The following is an 18,390-nucleotide window of genomic DNA, read 5'->3' on the forward strand; positions in this document are numbered from 1 at the left end:
CGTAAAAACTACTGGGCCGATCGTTTTCAATTTTTGTACACATAATCTGTACACTCTTTGCCAGGTAGCCCCGTCGAGAGTTTGTGAAAATTGTTGATACTTTTTTTTAAACAAATCGCCAAAAATCGTGTTTCATGGTAAAAGGACCAAAAGCATACCTTTATCAACTTCAAAAATCTGCCACAAATCGAAAAATTGAAATATCAACCAAAACTCTCCAGGGCAACCTAGACAAACTTATAATCTTTCTAACGAGTATCTATTTGTATACATTTCAATTGACCCGTCATGTCGCTACGATGGGCACCGTGAAAAGTATCTTTTCTACGACACGCCTACCAAAATGTGATGCCACGGATTAACTTTCCAGTGAATGTTGCTTAAAACAATACCAAATATTCTTCAAAAGTTGTAGATTAATAAGCCATCTATTTGAAAAAAATAAAATTGAATGGTTACATAACAAAAAATGGTCAAAAACGTGCCGGAAAATACCGAAGCTCCCCCCCCTTAACTACTCTGTTCCGCGGAAAATGAAGCCGGCAAAGCGCATATTCATTCCGCCCCGGGCAACGTTGGGGTAGCAATGTGTTCCGGTGCCAGCATATACACCAGCCGGTGTGCCTCGTCGTAGTGCGGATTCGTATGAGCCCGTACCGTCGCCATCCACCGGGCTATACGTGGCCGCTCGAGACAGGGATCGTAGCCCGCAATTTTGGCCTGCTCGATTTCACAGGCCGCCGACAGATCGGCCACCGTCAGGGTGTCCCCCCCGGTTACGGTCGGTCCGATCGAACCGTCCTGCAGTAACACCCGCTCGAAGAAGTTAAGCCCCTCGGACAACCGTCGGCGCAACCGTTCCGTCTTGTCCGGATCGACCGCCTTACCCAGCAGCGGGTTCAACCAGACGTGAAAGAAGTACAGCGATACATCGGCACGAAGGTTCAGGTGTTGCCAGGACAGGTATTCATCGATCCGGGCCTGCCGGATCGAATCCGCCAGCGGGTACCAGTGATCCGACAGGCGATGCTCACGGGCAAGGTAGCGATAGATGGCAACGCTTTCCGCCAGCCGAAAGTCACCCTCATCCTGCTCGACGATGCACGGCACCTTGCCGAAGCGGTTCACGTTGGCGCGGTACTCGGGCGTTTTCTGCTCCACTGCAAACACGCGCGGGGCGAGAAAAGCATTTAAAACATTAATGCATTGGTAGCGAATTGGCCGAGGTTAAGCTATTTACACTTTCGCAGCGCAACCGGGCATCGTGTGTACGGGATTTTGTTCGCTTCCAGCAGAATGTACAGCGCACGGGACGGTTGCGACATGAAGTCATAGTAGAGTTTCATCCCACGAGACATCACAACTGTTGCCACCTGAACTCGTCACTCTTACTTTAGTAATCTACTGTTGCTGTGCGCTTGGTTGCTGTGCGGTTTGTTGTGCAGTTGTCTGCCGATTGTTTTGCCGGCCTCACCACCGGTACAGGGTGGTCAGGGTGGTTGATTGGTTCCCACGAGAAACCACGATCGGGTCGAAAAAAGGCCCGTTTTTGGCGATTTTTTGTTACGTAACCATTCCCCTTTATTTTTTCAAGTAAATGGCATATTAAACTACAACTTTTGAAGAATATTTGGTATTGTTTTGAGCAACATTCATTGGAAAACTAATCCATGGCATCAAATGTTAGTAGACATGTCGTCGAAGAGGTATTTTTACCTGGTGCCCATCGTAGTGATATGCCGGGACATCCGAAATATACGTGTTTGTTTGCTGTTTAATCATGAATAAGTATTTGTTTAATAAGCTACAGCTTTTCTGTCGGTATGTACATACCGCGACATTGAGGCCAATTGAACAGTCACACTATCAATCTGATAGTTGATGCTGGCGTACCAATGAGGCAATAAAAGAAAAAGATTAAAAGATGAAGGTTGAAGCGCCAATACGCCAATTATGCGGTTGCCGTTCACTGGTAGGGCAGGTAGTGAACAATGGCCAGTGGCCGAATGTGCGATATGGAGATGGTGATTGGCCGGCGGCGGAATGGTGTACCTGTTTTAATTTCTCTTTAATTTGATTATGCGCTTGGCGAATCGGTAGCGAGCCCTACTACCTGCCAGCGCGCCTAATTATAATTGGTGCATTATCATTCGCGCGTGCCGGAAGAAGAAGAAGAAGAAGAAGAAGAAGACGAAGAAGACGAACAGTCAACAGGTAGGCAGCAAAGGGCGGCCACCATTTTTCAATTACGGCAAATTAATCATTTTCATAACTAGGTCGAGTGTGCAGCTAATCAAGCGCGATGGCCACCGACGATACCGTCGATTCGGTCCGATCGAAGAACTTCCAGCGGCAGCAGACAGGGAACGCTAAACCGAGGGAGCATATCGGGGATCAGCAGGACGGACAGTCGCGGTTACGTTTGTTTGTTTGTTTGTTTTCAAAGTTTCGCTCAGAACGCGCATGATCTTTCCCGCTTTCATAAGGGGAGGAAAAGCGAAGCATGAGGGCGATGTGACGACGATGTGTTTTATTCTACCATTCGGGGCGAGAAGGTTTCTGTCCCTATTGCACTTGTTGGGGTCAACACATTCCAATGGCACCAAAAGCATAGAATTTTATAAATAAAAACAAGTGTATGTTTGTATGTTCGCGCATTACGCAAAATCTTCCGGGGTGATCTTCACCAAACTTGGCAAAAAGATAGCTTATCACCCCAGATGATTACATCGGGGGTCCTTTTCCCAGGATTTCCCTCCCTGCTCCCCCCTCTCAAATACCAATGTGTTAGAAAAATGCATAGCTCTGGAGGTTTTCAAGCCGAATTTCTCCCACAAACTCACACCATTGTTCCATGAGTTAACCATGGACTGGCTGCTGTTTATATGATCATAAATTATCGATGTCAATTAATTTGTTTTAATACTTCCTACTTTGGTCAGTTTCTTCTACAACCGGCATGCTCTCAGGATAAAACTCTAGCATAGAAGAGTATGTTGTGCCTGTGCGGTGGTGTGTTAATAAGGAGTTTAAGGATATCCTTCGGACGAGTGTCCGCGTGGTGAGTTTCGGGTAACGGGAACGGCAAGCACAAAAGGGTGTGGGCCCCGCGCTCGCTGGACATTGGACCTGCTAGTACGCAGACACACAACAATAATAACCGCACACGTACAGATTGGGCACTCGCTTTATTACAGCGCCTCGAGACGGCATGCGAGAATTTGCCCGAGAATATGCCGAGCCGAGAATCGAGAATGTCAAATGTCAAAAATTGTATGGATTGAAATAATTCTCAATTCTCTCGGCACGCCCATATTCTCGGGCAAATCGGGCTCGCCTGTCGTCTAGAGGCGCCGTTACCGTGGTACTCATCATATAACCGTACGCCGCGGGCGCGCATATTATGTCGTCGGTGCGGCCGGCGGCCGATCTGCGGTGTTGGCGAGCGCGATGCGATCTCATCGGGTCACTCACTCACGCAGTTCTATTTCAGACGTCGTCGCGCTCACGTCTGCCAGGCGCCAGGAACCGCGGAGGACCGCTGTGTGTATAGTGCGTTCCGGTGGCCGTTGCCGCGGGTCCTTTGTACCGATTGACAGACCCAGTGTTTGCCAAGTGCCAGTGTTTTTTTTTTGGGGTGTGCGCTTTTTTTTTTCCTGTGTGTCGTACAAAAACGAATTCAGTGGCAAATCGGTAATCCGTTCTCGCGCCGTTCCGCCATCAACTCTTCTCTTCGCGACTTCGGGAACTTGCGTGCGCTGTTGTGTGTGTGTTACCAGAACCGACTCGTGTGTTACCAGAACCGTTTCGAGACTCAGGTCAGGCGAGGGCGTTGTGCGTGCTGCAATCAAATATTTACTGTTCGTCGTCCGCCACCTATCAATTCTTACAATCTGTATACACGCCACAGCAGCAGCAGCAGCAGCCCTAATTCTACCCTGGCCTGCACGGCCAGAAGGGTTCGACGTTGGTGCGTCCCGCACACCCTGGTCACTCACGCATAGTGATACAGCCGCGTGCATTCGTGGCCGCCCTGCGTTCACACCATGAAATGATGCTGAGGCGCAGCTTCCGTGTGGTTCGTTTGTCTATTTGTTAGGAGCCTTTTTCTTTTTGGAGTGACGTCCCCCTCCCCAAAAAAAAAAAAAAATCCCAGCCCACCCTTGCTACGACTAACGGGAAACCCAGCTAGTGGTCTAGTGTAGGGCCCATACTGTTCCGTACATTTTTTTTTTGGATCATTAAAATCTCACAGTGTGGACGCAGGGTGAGGGTTTGATCACTTTACAGCTTGTTTCACCTGAACCTGTCGTCGGTTTTTTTTTTTTACCCGATTGGTGTTAGTGTGTACGTGAACGGGTTTGGCCCGGTATACGCACGGGTGGAGCATATCCCCCCTTCCCCCCTCTTCCTTCTTCCCACCCCCTCGTGGTTTATAGGTAGTACGCCGACGCGCTATCGCGTTGGCTTTGCCTCTCACCCATCTTAAATCACGCCTTGCCACTTGTGCTGTGTGCGCAATGTACCGTTATGAGCCCAAGCCATCACACTCCCAAGCCAACACAACAAATTATGCCGCAATTCCAGCTACAATAATAGGGAAAAATAATAGTATGGAATTCACGGGTTGGTTTTCGATGTGTAGATGTGCTCTCCATCTAGTCCAGCGGTAGGTCATCAAGTTGCGTCCTCTATTGTAGAGTGCTTCGTCAAGGAAACAGGTTTACAGGGGGGGGGGGGGGGGGGGGGGGAAATGCTCGAGCAACTCTTAAGAGCGCCTGCCAGTTGGAAAGCAAGAGAAAAATGAACGGCAAAGAGAGAAATAGAGCTTTCAAAGGATTATAAGGCTCGCGAGTATTAATGTATCACCTGCTTGCCCATGCACCTCTGTGGTGGTCTCATCTTCTTCTTAGCTAAAGTGAAATCATCGCGGTCGCACGCACACCTCGCGAGATTGCGAGACCAACCCCCCCCTGGTCTGGTCCCCGTGGCGCTATGCTTATGCGGCGGCATCCAACTCGCGCTCTCACACTTACAGAAGAACGCGCGCGGCTTGTCTGCTTCGACCACATCCGCATCATCATGAAATGGAATGGTGATGTTTGGTGGTTGTAGAAGAAGAAGATGATGATGATGATGATGATGGTACTGATGCTGCGTGCAAGATGTGATGGTGTAGGTGATGGTGGCACTTATGGAATGGCAGCAGCAGCAGCAGCAGCAGCAGCAACCGCGCACACTCCTTTCTCATGTTTTTTCTTCATTTTCCTCCCTTCTACTTCCTTTTCTTAACTGGTCCACTCTTGCCCCGCCATCACACCCACACTCTCCGATGGGCATGCGAGTGTGCGTGCAGGATTTTTTTTTTATGCTGCGTGCCCGGAATCGGTGGTATTGGTGACTTTCGCGGCCCCGCGACACTTTTCTATTGTCTTTTATTCGACAAACTTTTTTTGAAGGATTAAACCGCTTGTCCAGACAATAAAGAAGCGAATCCACCAGATTCTAAGGTGGTTATTTTCTAGTTTCTAGCGTCCCTACACTATCTCAGCCTAGAAACTGGCAAAGCCAGATTGAACGGGCGTGTAAAAACCCATTAATTAGCAACCCATTATCTCACCAAGTGCCCGAATTTCCTGTGCCTTTTTTTTCACAAGGTCTAAACATTACTTTTACCCTTTATTTTTACCCAATAGTCTCTCTCACTGCCCCCTTTCTTAATACACTAATTTACGTTTTAAAGCTTTGCGCCTGTGGCAAAGAACACACATACAACGCAAGCACTCACGCGTGAGGGAGGGGGGGGGGGGGTGCTAATGCTGCTTACATACACGCATCAGCGAGGCATTTAGCTAACATGCCATGAGAGTTGGCGTTTTTGTTTTTTGGTTTTTTTTTTTACGAAAAAGCTTAAACTCGCTGCTCCCAGTGCGGTATTGTGCGCATTGGCCTTATCGAATGATGATAAAAACATTGTTAAATATACACACAAATGCAATCATTAGCGGGATTTGAACACATTCGAGGGAAAACTAATTGCAAAATGCCAGAGTGCAACGCTGGAATCGAATGGAACGCGGTTTTATGTTCCATTAAAAGCTCCAAAGAACGTAGATTTCATATTCAGCTTTGTGATCACTTTCGTACATTTTGATGTGATACAAACGAAAAAACCCCCTCTTACTGAGTGCCGGTTTTCTTTAGAATGAAAATTAAGGCGGCTTCGGGCTGTTCAACACTTTTACAATTAGAATCAAAAGTGTAGAACCTTCCCAAATACTTTGATTTACGTTTATAAAAGTTCTACACTTGTGAAAAAGGGCACACATACAGGGCACTCACGTGAGAAGGGGTGCCACAGTAGTAGGGTTTTGCCCGTTTTGTTGTATTTGTTGGCACCGCCGACCGCGAGCCCCCGAGCGTGTACACCTCCGCATCCCTCCCTTCCGACTGTACCCTGCTAGCTGCTAGGATGGTGGCCTGCGAACGCGCATGCCGCTGTTGCGCTGGCGGAACCGCGGCTACGCGTATGCGCTTTTCGTCCACCGCCACCGCCTGCCGGTGTCTGTATGTGACGTATGCGTACGCGCGCGTGTATGTGTGTCTACGCGTGTGGGCGTCAAGGGTTGGGCTGCTATCAGCTCTAGCGTTTGTAGTGCACTACACTGGAAGGGTTGTTCCAGCAGCAAGATACATTAAAGTCAGGCAGTAGTAGTAGTGGTAGTAGTAATAGTAGAAATGGAGGAGAGCACATCACTAATCTCGCGATAATGCCGCGTTGCATAACGCCGAATGTTGTGCATTGCCAGCCGACACTATCCTTGTCGATGCGACTAGGAGCACCCTAGTGAGGGCCGGGAAAGCGGCTACATCAAGTAACATCATTCCCCCGTCACAACGGCCAGTCCACTGGTATACTTGATCAATATAGAGACCATTCTGTCTAATTTATGCTGCATACGGGCGCTACACTCGTCCACAAATGTGCTGCTTTTCATAATCTGGTAATTTAAAATACCAATAAAAACATTTTAGTAATGTCACATTTTAGTAATTACGATGGGGAAGGGGGATAGATGGAATGTATTTTGGTGCGTAATAACTACCTTTCTTAGGGCATGAACCTGTGTGAAATATAGCTTCACCCATAACCGACACCAACGTTAAAGAGAGAAATTCATTCAGGGGGTGGCTTCGGTATTTAATTTGGTTTAGTGACACATGTGTTTAGCCTGTTTCCCCTGAAAGCTGGTCTTTTTAAGAACATTGTGTAAAATGTTTGAACCAATCGAAGCAAAACTGACCAAGTAATAGATTTTTGAAATTCCGCTTGTCATACAAGGCTCAATGCAGTGCGCTACTTTGAAGAGAGTTTTCCCAAAAACAACGTTTTCAACGTAGCATAAAAACTAGTGGGCCGATCGATTTGAAATTTTTACCACACAATCTGTACACTCTTTGCCAGGTAGTCCCGTCGAGATTTTATAAAAATTGTTGATACTTTTTTTTAAAAACAAATCGCCAAAATCGTGTTGTTAAGCAAAATCACAAAAAGCATCACTTTTTCAACTTTAAAAATCTGCCAAATATCGAAAAATAGGAAATTCAACAAAAGCTCGACGGTGCTACCTGGATAAACTTGTAATCTTTCAAATGAGTATCTATTTGTATGTTTGTCAATGACCCATCACGCAGCTACGAGGGGCACCGTAAAGTGTTTCTTTTCGCAGATGCGCCTTTTCTAAAACTGATGCCATGGATGGAGTTTTCCATAAATCTTCCCCAAAATAGAGCTGAATATTCTTCAAAAGTTGCTGTTTAATATGCCATACACTAGGAAAAATAAAGTTGAATGGTTACGTCTCAAAAAATCGTCAAAAACCATCCTTGCGTTGGTAATAAATTACCGAAGCACCCCGCCCCCCCCAAAGTAATAAAGGCTTTCTCGTTTCTAGTGCGAATCATCGCGATCCTAGAAGTGAATGCCAACAGTGCTCAGTTTAGTAGGTTTGCGACGCATTCGAAGTGAACTGCCACCGAGCGTTGTGCTGTGTTTTAAGGTGTGTTTTGGGAGGTTTTTGGGTGCGGCCGTAGTGTGAAAATACCCCGAGCCCTTGGTAACGAACCAGTAAGCAGCAGAGCCATAGCTGTCCTCCTACAATGGCAAACACTCCCGACGGGGACCGAGAGACCGGTGAAGGTGGCGAAGGGGCAAGTGGTACCAGCAGCCCGAACTGCAGTGCCAATGGATCCCATCCACCTGGCACCCAACTGCCGTCCAGTCTTACCTCCTCATTCGCCTCATCGCTGTCGGTGTCTTCGGCGGCAGCGGCAGCAGCCTCGTCCGCCCTGTTGCGCTTCCGCTGTGGTCCGGCTGGTCCGCTAACGCTGGATGTAACCACGACGACCGGTGGCCAGTTTACGGTCGATATCAACAGCGAGCAAACGGTCGAGCATCTGAAGAAGATGATCTCGAAAAAGCTAAAGGTATCGAAGGATCGCATCTGTTTGCTGCACAGAGAAAGGTAATGGGTCCCGTCACCGTCTTCAATTCAGCAGGCCAGTACCCACTATCTGTACCGTTTTGCCTTTTCCGCAGAGAGCTGCATGACGGGACGTTGCGCGAGAATGGGCTCGTCGATGGTTCGAAGCTGATTTTGACGCCAAACGTAGAAACGGGATTGTTGGTAAGTTATTCCCCGGGCTCTAGCCCGGCAGCCTTCCAAAGGATGCGTTGTAATTCTTCGTTTTATTTCTGTTTTGTTTTGTTCGGTTTTTCTCTCTGTGATCTGTAGGCCCAACGAGCGGAGAATACCGTGATGCAGGCGCTCGAGTCGCTGAACGACAGCCAAGTGAACGATTTCCTGAGCGGCAAAAGCCCACTGAACTTGAGCGTACGGCTCGGCGACCACATGATGTTGATCCAGCTGCAGCTGAGCACTATGAATCCGTCGGCATCCGCTGCGCCAACCGCGATGGCCGCCAGCAACGCCAGTTCAACGGCAATCGCCACCGGGCGCACCGGGCGATCGGCTGCTTCCCCTTCCACTGTTGCCTCCAGTTCTTCCGCTTCTTCCTCACCATCGGCGCATCTTTTGCACCGCCACCATAATCCGCACCACATCCATCTCCACCACCATCACCACCACCACCACCATCACCAAAAAACAGCATCTGCAACGATTTGCTCGAACGTTAGTTCGGCATCCAAAGCAGCCACTTTGAGCTCACCGATCACCGGTGGCGATGCACCGTTACCGGCCGGTTCGTCCTGTTCCGGCGTCCGGAATGTTCAGCTCGCTCGAAGGCACGGGACCGACGATGGCAAGGGGCAACCACCGTTGAAGCGACAAACGATCTCGCCACACGGGGCAGAGGAACGGCCCCAGCGAACACCAGCCCCTAGACGGACGGCGGTTGTGACGAACGGTGACGATTCCTCGCCATCGGTGACGCCGGAATCGGAAGCGCTGGTACAGTCACCGATTAAATCGCTCTCCAATCTGGTCTCCTCCCGGACGATGCCCATCCAGGAGGAACGGGAAACTGGGGCGACGGCGTACGGTAGCGAAATGCAAACGAGCTGCTCCGATCCGATCACCGCCAACCTAACGTCATGCCTGTGTCGCCGATTATCAAATGGTGGTGATGGTGGTGCGGATGGTACCGGTACGGTGCCCTGCACTACCGAACAACAGCTGGGCAGACAAGAGGTGCCGGAGGTGGCAGAGACAAAGTCCTCGGTGCTACTCCACCGAACCGCACACAATGCGATCGCGAAGCACAAGGCAAAGGTTCACGGTTTGCGAAAAGCATCCACCACGCATCCCCACGGCAGCCAGCGAACAATACCGGGGGGCGGTGCAAGTGTAAGCCAACCGTCCCCGGCCAGTCCCAGGCGCCCGCCACCGCAGTCCCCGGTGTTTACGACGCCAACTCTCGTGGAAGCCGTCCGGCGGTCACTGTTCTCGCTCAATGGGACCCAGAATCGCACGCAGGGACCGGAACAAGAGGTAGCAGCTGCCGGTGAACAGTCGGCCGCCCTGGAAAATCCCGATCTGGCCGAGGCATCACGAAATCTAACGCAAACACTGCGCAAACTATCGAAGCGAGTGTTCACGGGGAAAGCGAGTGCGCTTTCCCGGGGTGAGTCGAACAGTTCGGTGACCGGGCACGCAACGATGCCACCACCACCACCACCACCGTCATCATCATCATCACCGACGGATTGTTTGGCAAATGCGTCAAATGCCGGTACAGCATCGTCGGAAACGAACGGAGCGTCCAGTTCATCGCCAGCTTCCTGCAGCTCGCCAGCTGCCTCACCCCTGAACACGAACCCATCGTTTTGTGGTGCCGGTGCTAGCGTACCACGAGTACCACGGGAACCAGTGCACGTCAACTCTGGTGCCGTGATCGAATCGATGAAACACCATGGCAAAGGGATTTACTCTGGCACGTTCTCGGGAACGCTCAATCCCGCCCTGCAGGACAAGTACGGACGCCCGAAACGGGACATCTCTACGATCATTCACATTCTGAACGATTTGCTGAGTGCGGCACCGCAGTGTGGTGCCGGCAGCACGCAGCACTCGACCGAATCGTCGGTTACGCGCGGCACAAAACTCTATTTCGATCCGGCCCCCGGAAAGGGGAACGGTAAAGGTGGAACGGGTGCGCCAGGGAGCGGTAGCAGTAGCAGCAGCAGCGGTAGTAAAAGCAGTAGCAGCAGTGCCAGTGGGAGAAGCAGTCACCGAAACACTTCGAGTTCGCATTCGCCTGGCTCGACAAGCTCGTGGTTTGTTTCGAGCCCGCCAGCCCAGGCCCATCGTCAGTCCACGAAACACGTACGTAATCTAGCAGACACAGACCCCCCCCCCCCCCCCCCCCCCCCCCCGTTGTGGGATAGACGAAGTGTAAACTCAAGCGTAAACTCCGAATGTAAGGCATAATCGCGTGAAAGTTTATACGCCGAAACGTTAACTGCAAATTACATTCAATTACATGTGTTTTTAGCTACAACACATAAATCGACGAGATAAGTTGATTGCTGACACATCTTTTTATACATTTTACGATGTTGTTGCTGTGTACATGGTCTGGTCGCAAAGTAAACAGGACTTTTCACATAGGAAAGTTTCTGGTGACGCTCTCTTAATGTAGGTCCATCACCAAATAATGTTTGTATCAATTAGCTTAACGTTTTACCGAGTTTAAAAGCTAAACTTGATATTGGTTTTTTTGTTTAATTGTAATAAATAAACATGCTGTCATTTTAGTTCAATAACTTTGCTTCTAGTGGACCAAATACCATGAAATTTGAACTGAACTGTCCCTAAAAGATGCACCTTTCAAACAAAAATACTCACATTAGGATAGCGCCACCAGAAATTTTGCTATGTAAAAAGTCCTGTTTACTTTGCGACCAGACCATGTAGTAGCGATTGTAGAACATTCAACTCTTCGCTAACGGTACGCTTCATGTTGGTGCCAAGTTAACGCATGCTTTTCAACTCGGTTTTACGCTTTCGCGGGCCTATAATCTTTTTGACATAAGCATAATCATTTCGGCATTACACTCTGAGTTTATACGAGAGTTTACGCTTCGTGTCTCCCTAGCTTGGAGTTTCACATTTATTGTATTTTTTTCTTCTTTCTCTTCCTTTCCAGATCGCCCCGAGCGGCCAGCGAAAGTACACGGTAGGTAATGGCGTTGCCGGCACGACTAACGAGGGTAACAGTTCACCGGGCAGCTGTACGGGCTGTAGCAAAGTGGCGGATGTTGTGCGGGCCCGCAATAACGGGCTTGTAGCGGTCGACAGTCGTTCTGCTACGGCTAGGGCCACTAGCGGTGGTGCTGGAGGGTTATTTATTCAACGAACGGGCCCTCCCTCCCCGAAGCTAGCTACGGTGGGAAATGGTTCACTGGTAACGGTCGGATCGGTAGCAACAACGGGCAGCACCGGGTGCCAGTGTGTTACCCCGCTGGTCGAGGGATCACTACAACCAAAACAACAACAACAACAACAACAGCAGTGCCGTCACTGTAAGTGCAAAGCGATCGAGCTGGAACACTCGCAGATGAAAGTGAAGCTAGACAACCTTCGGTTGATCATGCAACAGAAGAAGGAACGGCGTGAAACGCGCAAACAACTGGCAGCTCCTTACGGTGTCACCGGGAACGGCGTTAGTGCGCCACACCCGGGTACGGTTGGCAGCCAAACGGGGAATGCTACCAGCGAGAAACTGCGCACCGGCCTTACTAGTACTGTCCGGGAAGAGGTGCAACACCTATCGCACACGATTGTAAACAATTCCCGGCTGGATGTCGAGGAGCTTACGGTGCCGTCACTACCGACTGCCACCGACTGTGCCCCGATATCGGTCGATTCTGCGTCCGCATCCGCGCTTACCGTTGTTGAGTGTGCGTCACTTTCGTCGTCGGACACGAATGAAACACGCAAACAGAAGGCAACGGGGCCAGCACCGGGTGACGGGTCCATTTCGTCCGCACTGTCGTCATCGGTGAACAGTGCTGCTTCCGAGCCAAGCGGTAGTGGTGCTGGCCTCATCACTGATGGGCCATCCTCCTCCTCTGCCACCTCGTCCTCGTCCGCCACTTCGTCCGCATCTTCTGCTTCTGCTTCGTCAACGGCACCGGCGGAACAATCGCAGGGGGGCGCTGCTGCTCATCTCGTTGAGGAGGTGGATACTGTCGCGTAAATAAATTGAAGCGGTTTTGAAACTCCTATCCTTCGCTAGGAATTGACAAAATCGTGCAGGGATCGCAGGAGAGCCGGGACAAAAAGCCGAAGTTTTAGTCAAGTTTAACCAGCCAGTGCTCAAAGTGCGCATTAATTGTACATTTAGAAACGCTTTGTCAGAATTCAATTGAAAGTAATTGTGTTTTTGATCTTGGATAGGAATAACGTAAAGGCTAAAGGTTGATAGGATCGTCATACTGTGCTTTATTATTATCAGTTCAAATCGCTCAGGACAACTGTAAATGAAACTGCTACAGTTCACCCTAGTCCACAGTGTAAACCTTAAAGGGGGGCTTCGGTGTTTCGGTCTTTTGTGATACATATTTTTTTAACATTTTCCCTAAATACTGATCCGTTCAAGTATATTGTGTAATTTTTTTGCATCAATCGATGCAAAACTGACCACGGTACTGATTTTTGAAAAGTCGCGCGCCTCATGCATTCACAGACACGCGCTCCTAAAGTTGATGCCAGGGGCGTTAGTTCTTAAAATATTTACTCCAAATTACGTCCCAATTTTCTTTCAAAGTTGTAGATTATTATGGCATTTACAGAAATATACACAGGTCGATACTTTGTTTAAAACAAATCAGCTAACATGAGCCGTTTTTCGGTGCGATTCAAAAGACTCAAAGCGACGAACCCGGTTTGACAAATCTTTCACCGTTTGCAAAGTCGGTACCCATCGTAGCATAGAAAGTACTGGGCCGATCGATTTGAAATTTTGTACACACAATCTGTACACTATTCGCCAGGTAGCCCCTTTTAAATTTCATAAAAATTGTGGATACTTTTTTCAAAATAATTAAGTAAAAGTCGTTTTTTTGGCAAAATCGTAAAAAGCACCACTATTTCATTTTCAAAAACCTGCCAAAAATCGAAAAGTTAGTTATTCAACAAAACCTTAATGGGGATAACTGGAACTTAAACTTATAATCTTCCAAACGAGTATCGATTTGTATGTTTTTGATGACCCATCACGTAGATACGATGGGCACCGGGAAAAGTATCTTTTCGAAGACACGGCTTCCTAAATGTGATGCCATGGATCAAGTTTGTAATGAATCCTCCCCAAAATAGAGCCAAATATTCTTCAAAAGTTGTAGTTTAATATACCATTCACTTGGAAAAAATATGTTGAATAGTTGCGTCACAAAAAAACGTCAAAAATGATAAATTTTTTGGTCCGAGAATTTACCGAAGCCCCCCTTTAATCCGCAGTCACCGGACTGGCTAGACTCGTATGCTTTTACATGGCATTTAGTGCTGCATTTGCGCTCATTTGGACTTTGTATACATACATTTGCTTATGGTTTCCCCTTTTTTATTTCGATTTGGGATATGTTGAGCTATCGGTGTGACGCAAAACATTCCCTAAAGGAATTCGAATCACAAAGAAACCGTATTTTCCATTCGTTCATTTTTGTTCCCCTTATTTTGGGTGTTATCGATGTTGTTTCAACAAAAGAATTGAAACTTCAATAGAATGTTTGAATAAATATAATATGAACTTTCTTATGAGTTCAAAGAAGAGCAGAATAAGTATCAATAATTGACTTTTGCATGGCAGTCGTAAATGAAATGGGTCTGGCCAGACCCGGGTCTGCGGATGAGGGTTAACACCGTTATGTGCAATCTGCAACAGACGCGAGGTTATTTGGTTTTTTTTAAACATATAATCGGGCTGGGGAGAAAGTATTCCATTATTTTGTTTGCAGTTGCTTGCGTGTTGCTATGCGTTGTCGTGATGGAACACGATACCGCTTATGTTGACCGATTCTGGCAATTTCTGGTCAATCGCTAGCGCTTCGAACGACCCAGATGTTTAGAGCAAGGATATTAAATTAGTGTTTGAATGTACGAAAGAAAACAGCTCATTAATTTTATTTGGGGAACTTGAAACCACCAAATACACTGTAGAAACCTTTTTCGAGGTTTAGTCACCATATGAGCCGTTTTAAAACGCTTTAATAAGCACGATCTTTTGGCACGTGATGCTAACATGTCATCCCTTGCTCATCAACAATCACAATTTGTTTCGAATACGGTTCGATTTCATTCCGTTTCATTTTGCAGATGGAAATTCGATCCATCATGCTTTTCGTCGTCAATCGATCTTTAGCTCTGACTACTAACATGCTCGTCAACTCCCACTCTTTATTTATGATTTTATCGCCAGAAAAGGAAACGGAGTCGCAAGATTTTTTTTTAAATAAGTGTATGCGTGAGGTTATGCGTTTGGTATCGGGAGAGCGCAGCTGGGGGTATCTACCTTTTCGATAACTTAGAATAAAACAAGTACAACTTTCTGTGTGTAGTTATGGAATGAGAATTGCGCGAATGCTTCTTCGCACGGTAGAGCGACGGAAGTGTAATGATACTGGATAAAATTTTATATTAGAAACTACGGAATGACAAAAAAAGGAAAAGAAGTAAACAAAAAAACCCGTGTGAAAAGCATAAAGTAGTTCTAATGATGATAAAACAAAGAAAACGAAGATGGTAGCATACCAGAATATAATTTGAGGCAGAAGTAAAGTAATGCAATACTCTTTTAGGAAACAAGTTCGATGTACAGGAGTTGTCACGCTTATGATTGCTTCAGAGAATAATTGAGGAACATTTTCGAGCCGCTTTGTTGCTGACCTTTGTTGTTCTGTTATGTTTATGATTTGGTAAAAAATGATATTTAAGAAATGTCCCAAGCGCGCCCATTCGAGCCTTATACACTCTGACAACTTTCTATAGCCACACCCACAATTGTCCTGTATCATCAAACCCTTTTTATTAATTCAACTTCTGGTTTTAGGACATTTTTAAGTAGTCAAAAATATGTCGCGGAACAACAAGAATAAAACGCAAACAGAAGGATCTGCAAAAGGGCGCAACAGTGCAACAAAGGCCGCAAAAGAACAATTATCACAATTCGAATCGAAAACAAATGATTCACTTAAATTTAACTTGAATGCTTCCGCAGAATCGTCTGGAATTAGGCAAACTCAACGTGGCTTGTCAGGAGGTTCAGCACGATCGTGCATTGTTAAGTTTTACAGCAAAATTTGCCACATACAGGCTTATTTGGTACGTGCGGCTATAGAATGTTAGTGCATAAATCGCACATGATCGAAAAGAAGCCGAAACTCGCAGTACATCCAATCAACTGAACGGTTTAATTCATGTTTTTCCCTACCTAATAATGTCCCAAAAGCAGAAGTTAAATTATTGAAACGGTTTTAAATGGGACATGAAAATTGGGTGGGTGCGGCTATAGAAAGTTATTAGTTTGTATTTTATATTCATCATACTTTTTCTTAGCATTCTCCTTTTGTACAAAGGCTCAAAGAAACAATAATAATTTTGTAAATTTCTACGAGGGTGAATCAAACATAAGCTAGATCTTTTGCCCTACTATAGCGGAGAGAAAATGGTTGTTAACCATTGCGATAGGTTGTCAGGAGTGGGAAAAGCGCGCTGGATCGCCCCCAACGATTCTCTCAGTGTCCACCGTAACGATGTAGAAGCAGGTAGAAGGTATCTTCGTCAATTACGAAACGTAATCAAGCTTTGCGCCGCGCTAGAATGCGTAAAACCAACCGGAACCTTGAGGAGAAAGCCTGCCCAGTTCTGGGAGGAGACACTGTTGCAAGCCAGAGTGTTTGCATGGCTTAAGCATTTCGGTAGCAGGTCGTAATCGTGTTGAAAAGGAGAGCCATAACCGTAGACTCATCAGCTCTGTTCGATGGCTTGTTTATAAGAGCGCAGGACAATTAATGTGGCCTATTTTTTTCGCAATCTTTTGAGTGAGGACCAACTTGCATATCGCCGCTAAAAAAAGGCAACCCATCGGTAAGGGAAGTCACAAAGTAGAATGAAACTAGTATTTTTTTTTATTATCCCTCGTGCGTAGGCAAGTGCTCCATACTGGCAAGATTTGAAATAGCAGTCGTAGGTTTTATCCTTTTTGTTTTTTGTTATTTTACACGCATAGTGAAAATCCATGCTACGAACAAACACCACAGAGACAAAGACACCAGGGCCCACTAAACCATTCGCTATGTTCCATTTAGCTTACTTTCGCGGCTTTCCTCTTTCGAGATTCGACACACAAGTTGGGATTAGGAGAGGCAGTGCCAAGGCCCTTGCACCAACAAACAACCATTTAAAACGACTGCTTTGGAATGATGATCAAAACCACCCAATTCAGCATTCCTAATCCCAAAGTAAGACATTAGTATGCATCTAAAGAGCAGCTTTGGCCCGGGGCGGGTTGCTGCGAAACGCTGAAAGTCATCTTGGGAAGAATATTCTCCCTACCCTCAATCAATCCTGGGTCAGTGCAACACGACGCGCACGACTCCCACGCAACAGTTGATCCTGTAGTGATATATCAGTAATAATTTAATCAAACGATGGAGTGTCCCAGTGTCGTGGCGTGTAAATAGTTGTCTATATTTGGTCATTGTATCGATTAGTACAGAAATAGAGAGGGAAGCAGAGATACACTTGTGAACTAGTGAAATTAAATTAAATAAAGTATCGATAGTAACCCTAGCAAAAACGAACCGGCACTGTTTTCTCACAGGTGAAATGGATAACTGGTCGATTTGCAACGGTATATGCGTAATGTAAAACAATAAACAGCAATAAAGGAGGTATGGATGAATTGAAAATGAAACGATTGTTGTCTGCAATCTGAGTTTCTTTGGCAATCTACTGGCTCAAAAATGGTTAGAATTTAGTCCTATGATTTCCTAATTTTTCGCTCATTTTATTGAGAAAACGGTCGGAGTGCAAACATTCATGTAGTTTTTCAGTAATTTGGCGAATGAATTTAGATATAACACGTAACTTTCAAGACCATTCGAATCGAATCGAAACACTACACAAATTCTACTTAGGAGTAACGCTACATTGCCGTCAAATGAGTCCACGCATCGTGCAATAATAATCGCGAATTGTTATCCTGTTTGTTATCGATCGTACACGGAGAGGTGTATCGCTCCAGCATTCTGGCATACTACGATTAAGGTTGAAGTAATACTGCCGAAGAGCTGGCACGAATCGGAAAGGATGTTTGTGTTTTTTTACGTAGTTCGTAACTTGCTTGAAATCTTCTTCACAATGGCAGTTTCGTTAAAATAGACGCTTTGCTTTTCTCTTTGGATCTTTGCATAATACGTCCTATCACCCGTGCTGGCTGATTCGAGACTGATTTCCTTGTCTTGATGGTAGTAAAGATTGAACATGATGGGATATTAAAGATTGAACATAATTTCGTGGCAAGAAGAACTACATTTTTATGAATAATAAACAAAAGATTTTTAATCAAAGAAGGAACATGAAATACTTAAAACATAAAAGGAAGGGCAAACATTTCTTGTGTGTTATCTTGTATATGTCTTTACCGTTTCTGATATACCTATTTTGTAGTGAATATTTTTGAAAAGCGCTAAAAGCAGAATAGAAACTTAAGCGAACGTTGGGTGATTTCAATTTAATTTGATAAATGTTGCTTTTGCATGTTTAGACACGACTTTACAAAGTCCCATAAAGCGGACAAGCAATCGTTTGTGGCTGATTGATTTGATTTGGAATGTACGCGAATATTGTCAAGACTTCTTTTGCT

The 18,390-nt window shown here is 46.4% G+C and overlaps 2 protein-coding genes across 3 annotated transcripts; one reads left to right on the forward strand and one right to left on the reverse strand.

The window, feature by feature from the left end:
• Positions 1–409: 409 nt before the first annotated feature.
• LOC126572108 (glutathione S-transferase theta-1-like) lies at positions 410–1,449 on the reverse strand. The gene is made up of 2 exons (XM_050231167.1): positions 1,241–1,449; positions 410–1,160 (listed from the first exon to the last, which is right to left on the reverse strand). Exons 1-2 carry the CDS (start codon positions 1,356–1,358, stop codon positions 556–558), a joined length of 723 nt encoding a protein of 240 aa, XP_050087124.1. The 5' UTR covers positions 1,359–1,449; the 3' UTR covers positions 410–555.
• Positions 1,450–3,671: 2,222 nt separating this feature from the next.
• On the forward strand, positions 3,672–17,581 carry LOC126571674 (midnolin homolog). 2 transcript variants are annotated; one of them, XM_050230424.1, is made up of 5 exons: positions 3,672–3,693; positions 7,956–8,525; positions 8,600–8,687; positions 8,796–10,847; positions 11,671–17,581. In XM_050230424.1, exons 2-5 carry the CDS (start codon positions 8,161–8,163, stop codon positions 12,721–12,723), a joined length of 3,558 nt encoding a protein of 1,185 aa, XP_050086381.1. In that variant the 5' UTR covers positions 3,672–3,693; positions 7,956–8,160; the 3' UTR covers positions 12,724–17,581. The 2 variants fall into 2 exon arrangements, with proteins under 2 accessions (XP_050086381.1, XP_050086372.1); XM_050230415.1 differs by having other exon boundaries at positions 3,681–4,078.
• The last annotated feature ends 809 nt before the right edge of the window (positions 17,582–18,390 follow it).

Source organism: Anopheles aquasalis, chromosome X (assembly GCF_943734665.1).
Source record: "Anopheles aquasalis chromosome X, idAnoAquaMG_Q_19, whole genome shotgun sequence".
NCBI classification, from domain to species: domain Eukaryota; kingdom Metazoa; phylum Arthropoda; class Insecta; order Diptera; family Culicidae; genus Anopheles; species Anopheles aquasalis.

Coding starts and splice junctions, on each gene's coding strand:
- LOC126572108 (XM_050231167.1), bottom strand. CDS start 1,358: ATGTCTCGTGGGATGAAACTCTACTATGACTTCATGTCGCAACCGTCC. Junction 1,161..1,240: donor CCCGGTTGCGCTGCGAAAGT/GTAAATAGCTTA, acceptor GCGTGTTTGCAG/TGGAGCAGAAAACGCCCGAG.
- LOC126571674 (XM_050230424.1), top strand. CDS start 8,161: ATGGCAAACACTCCCGACGGGGACCGAGAGACCGGTGAAGGTGGCGAA. Junction 8,688..8,795: donor ACGTAGAAACGGGATTGTTG/GTAAGTTATTCC, acceptor TGTGATCTGTAG/GCCCAACGAGCGGAGAATAC. Junction 10,848..11,670: donor ATCGTCAGTCCACGAAACAC/GTACGTAATCTA, acceptor CTTCCTTTCCAG/ATCGCCCCGAGCGGCCAGCG.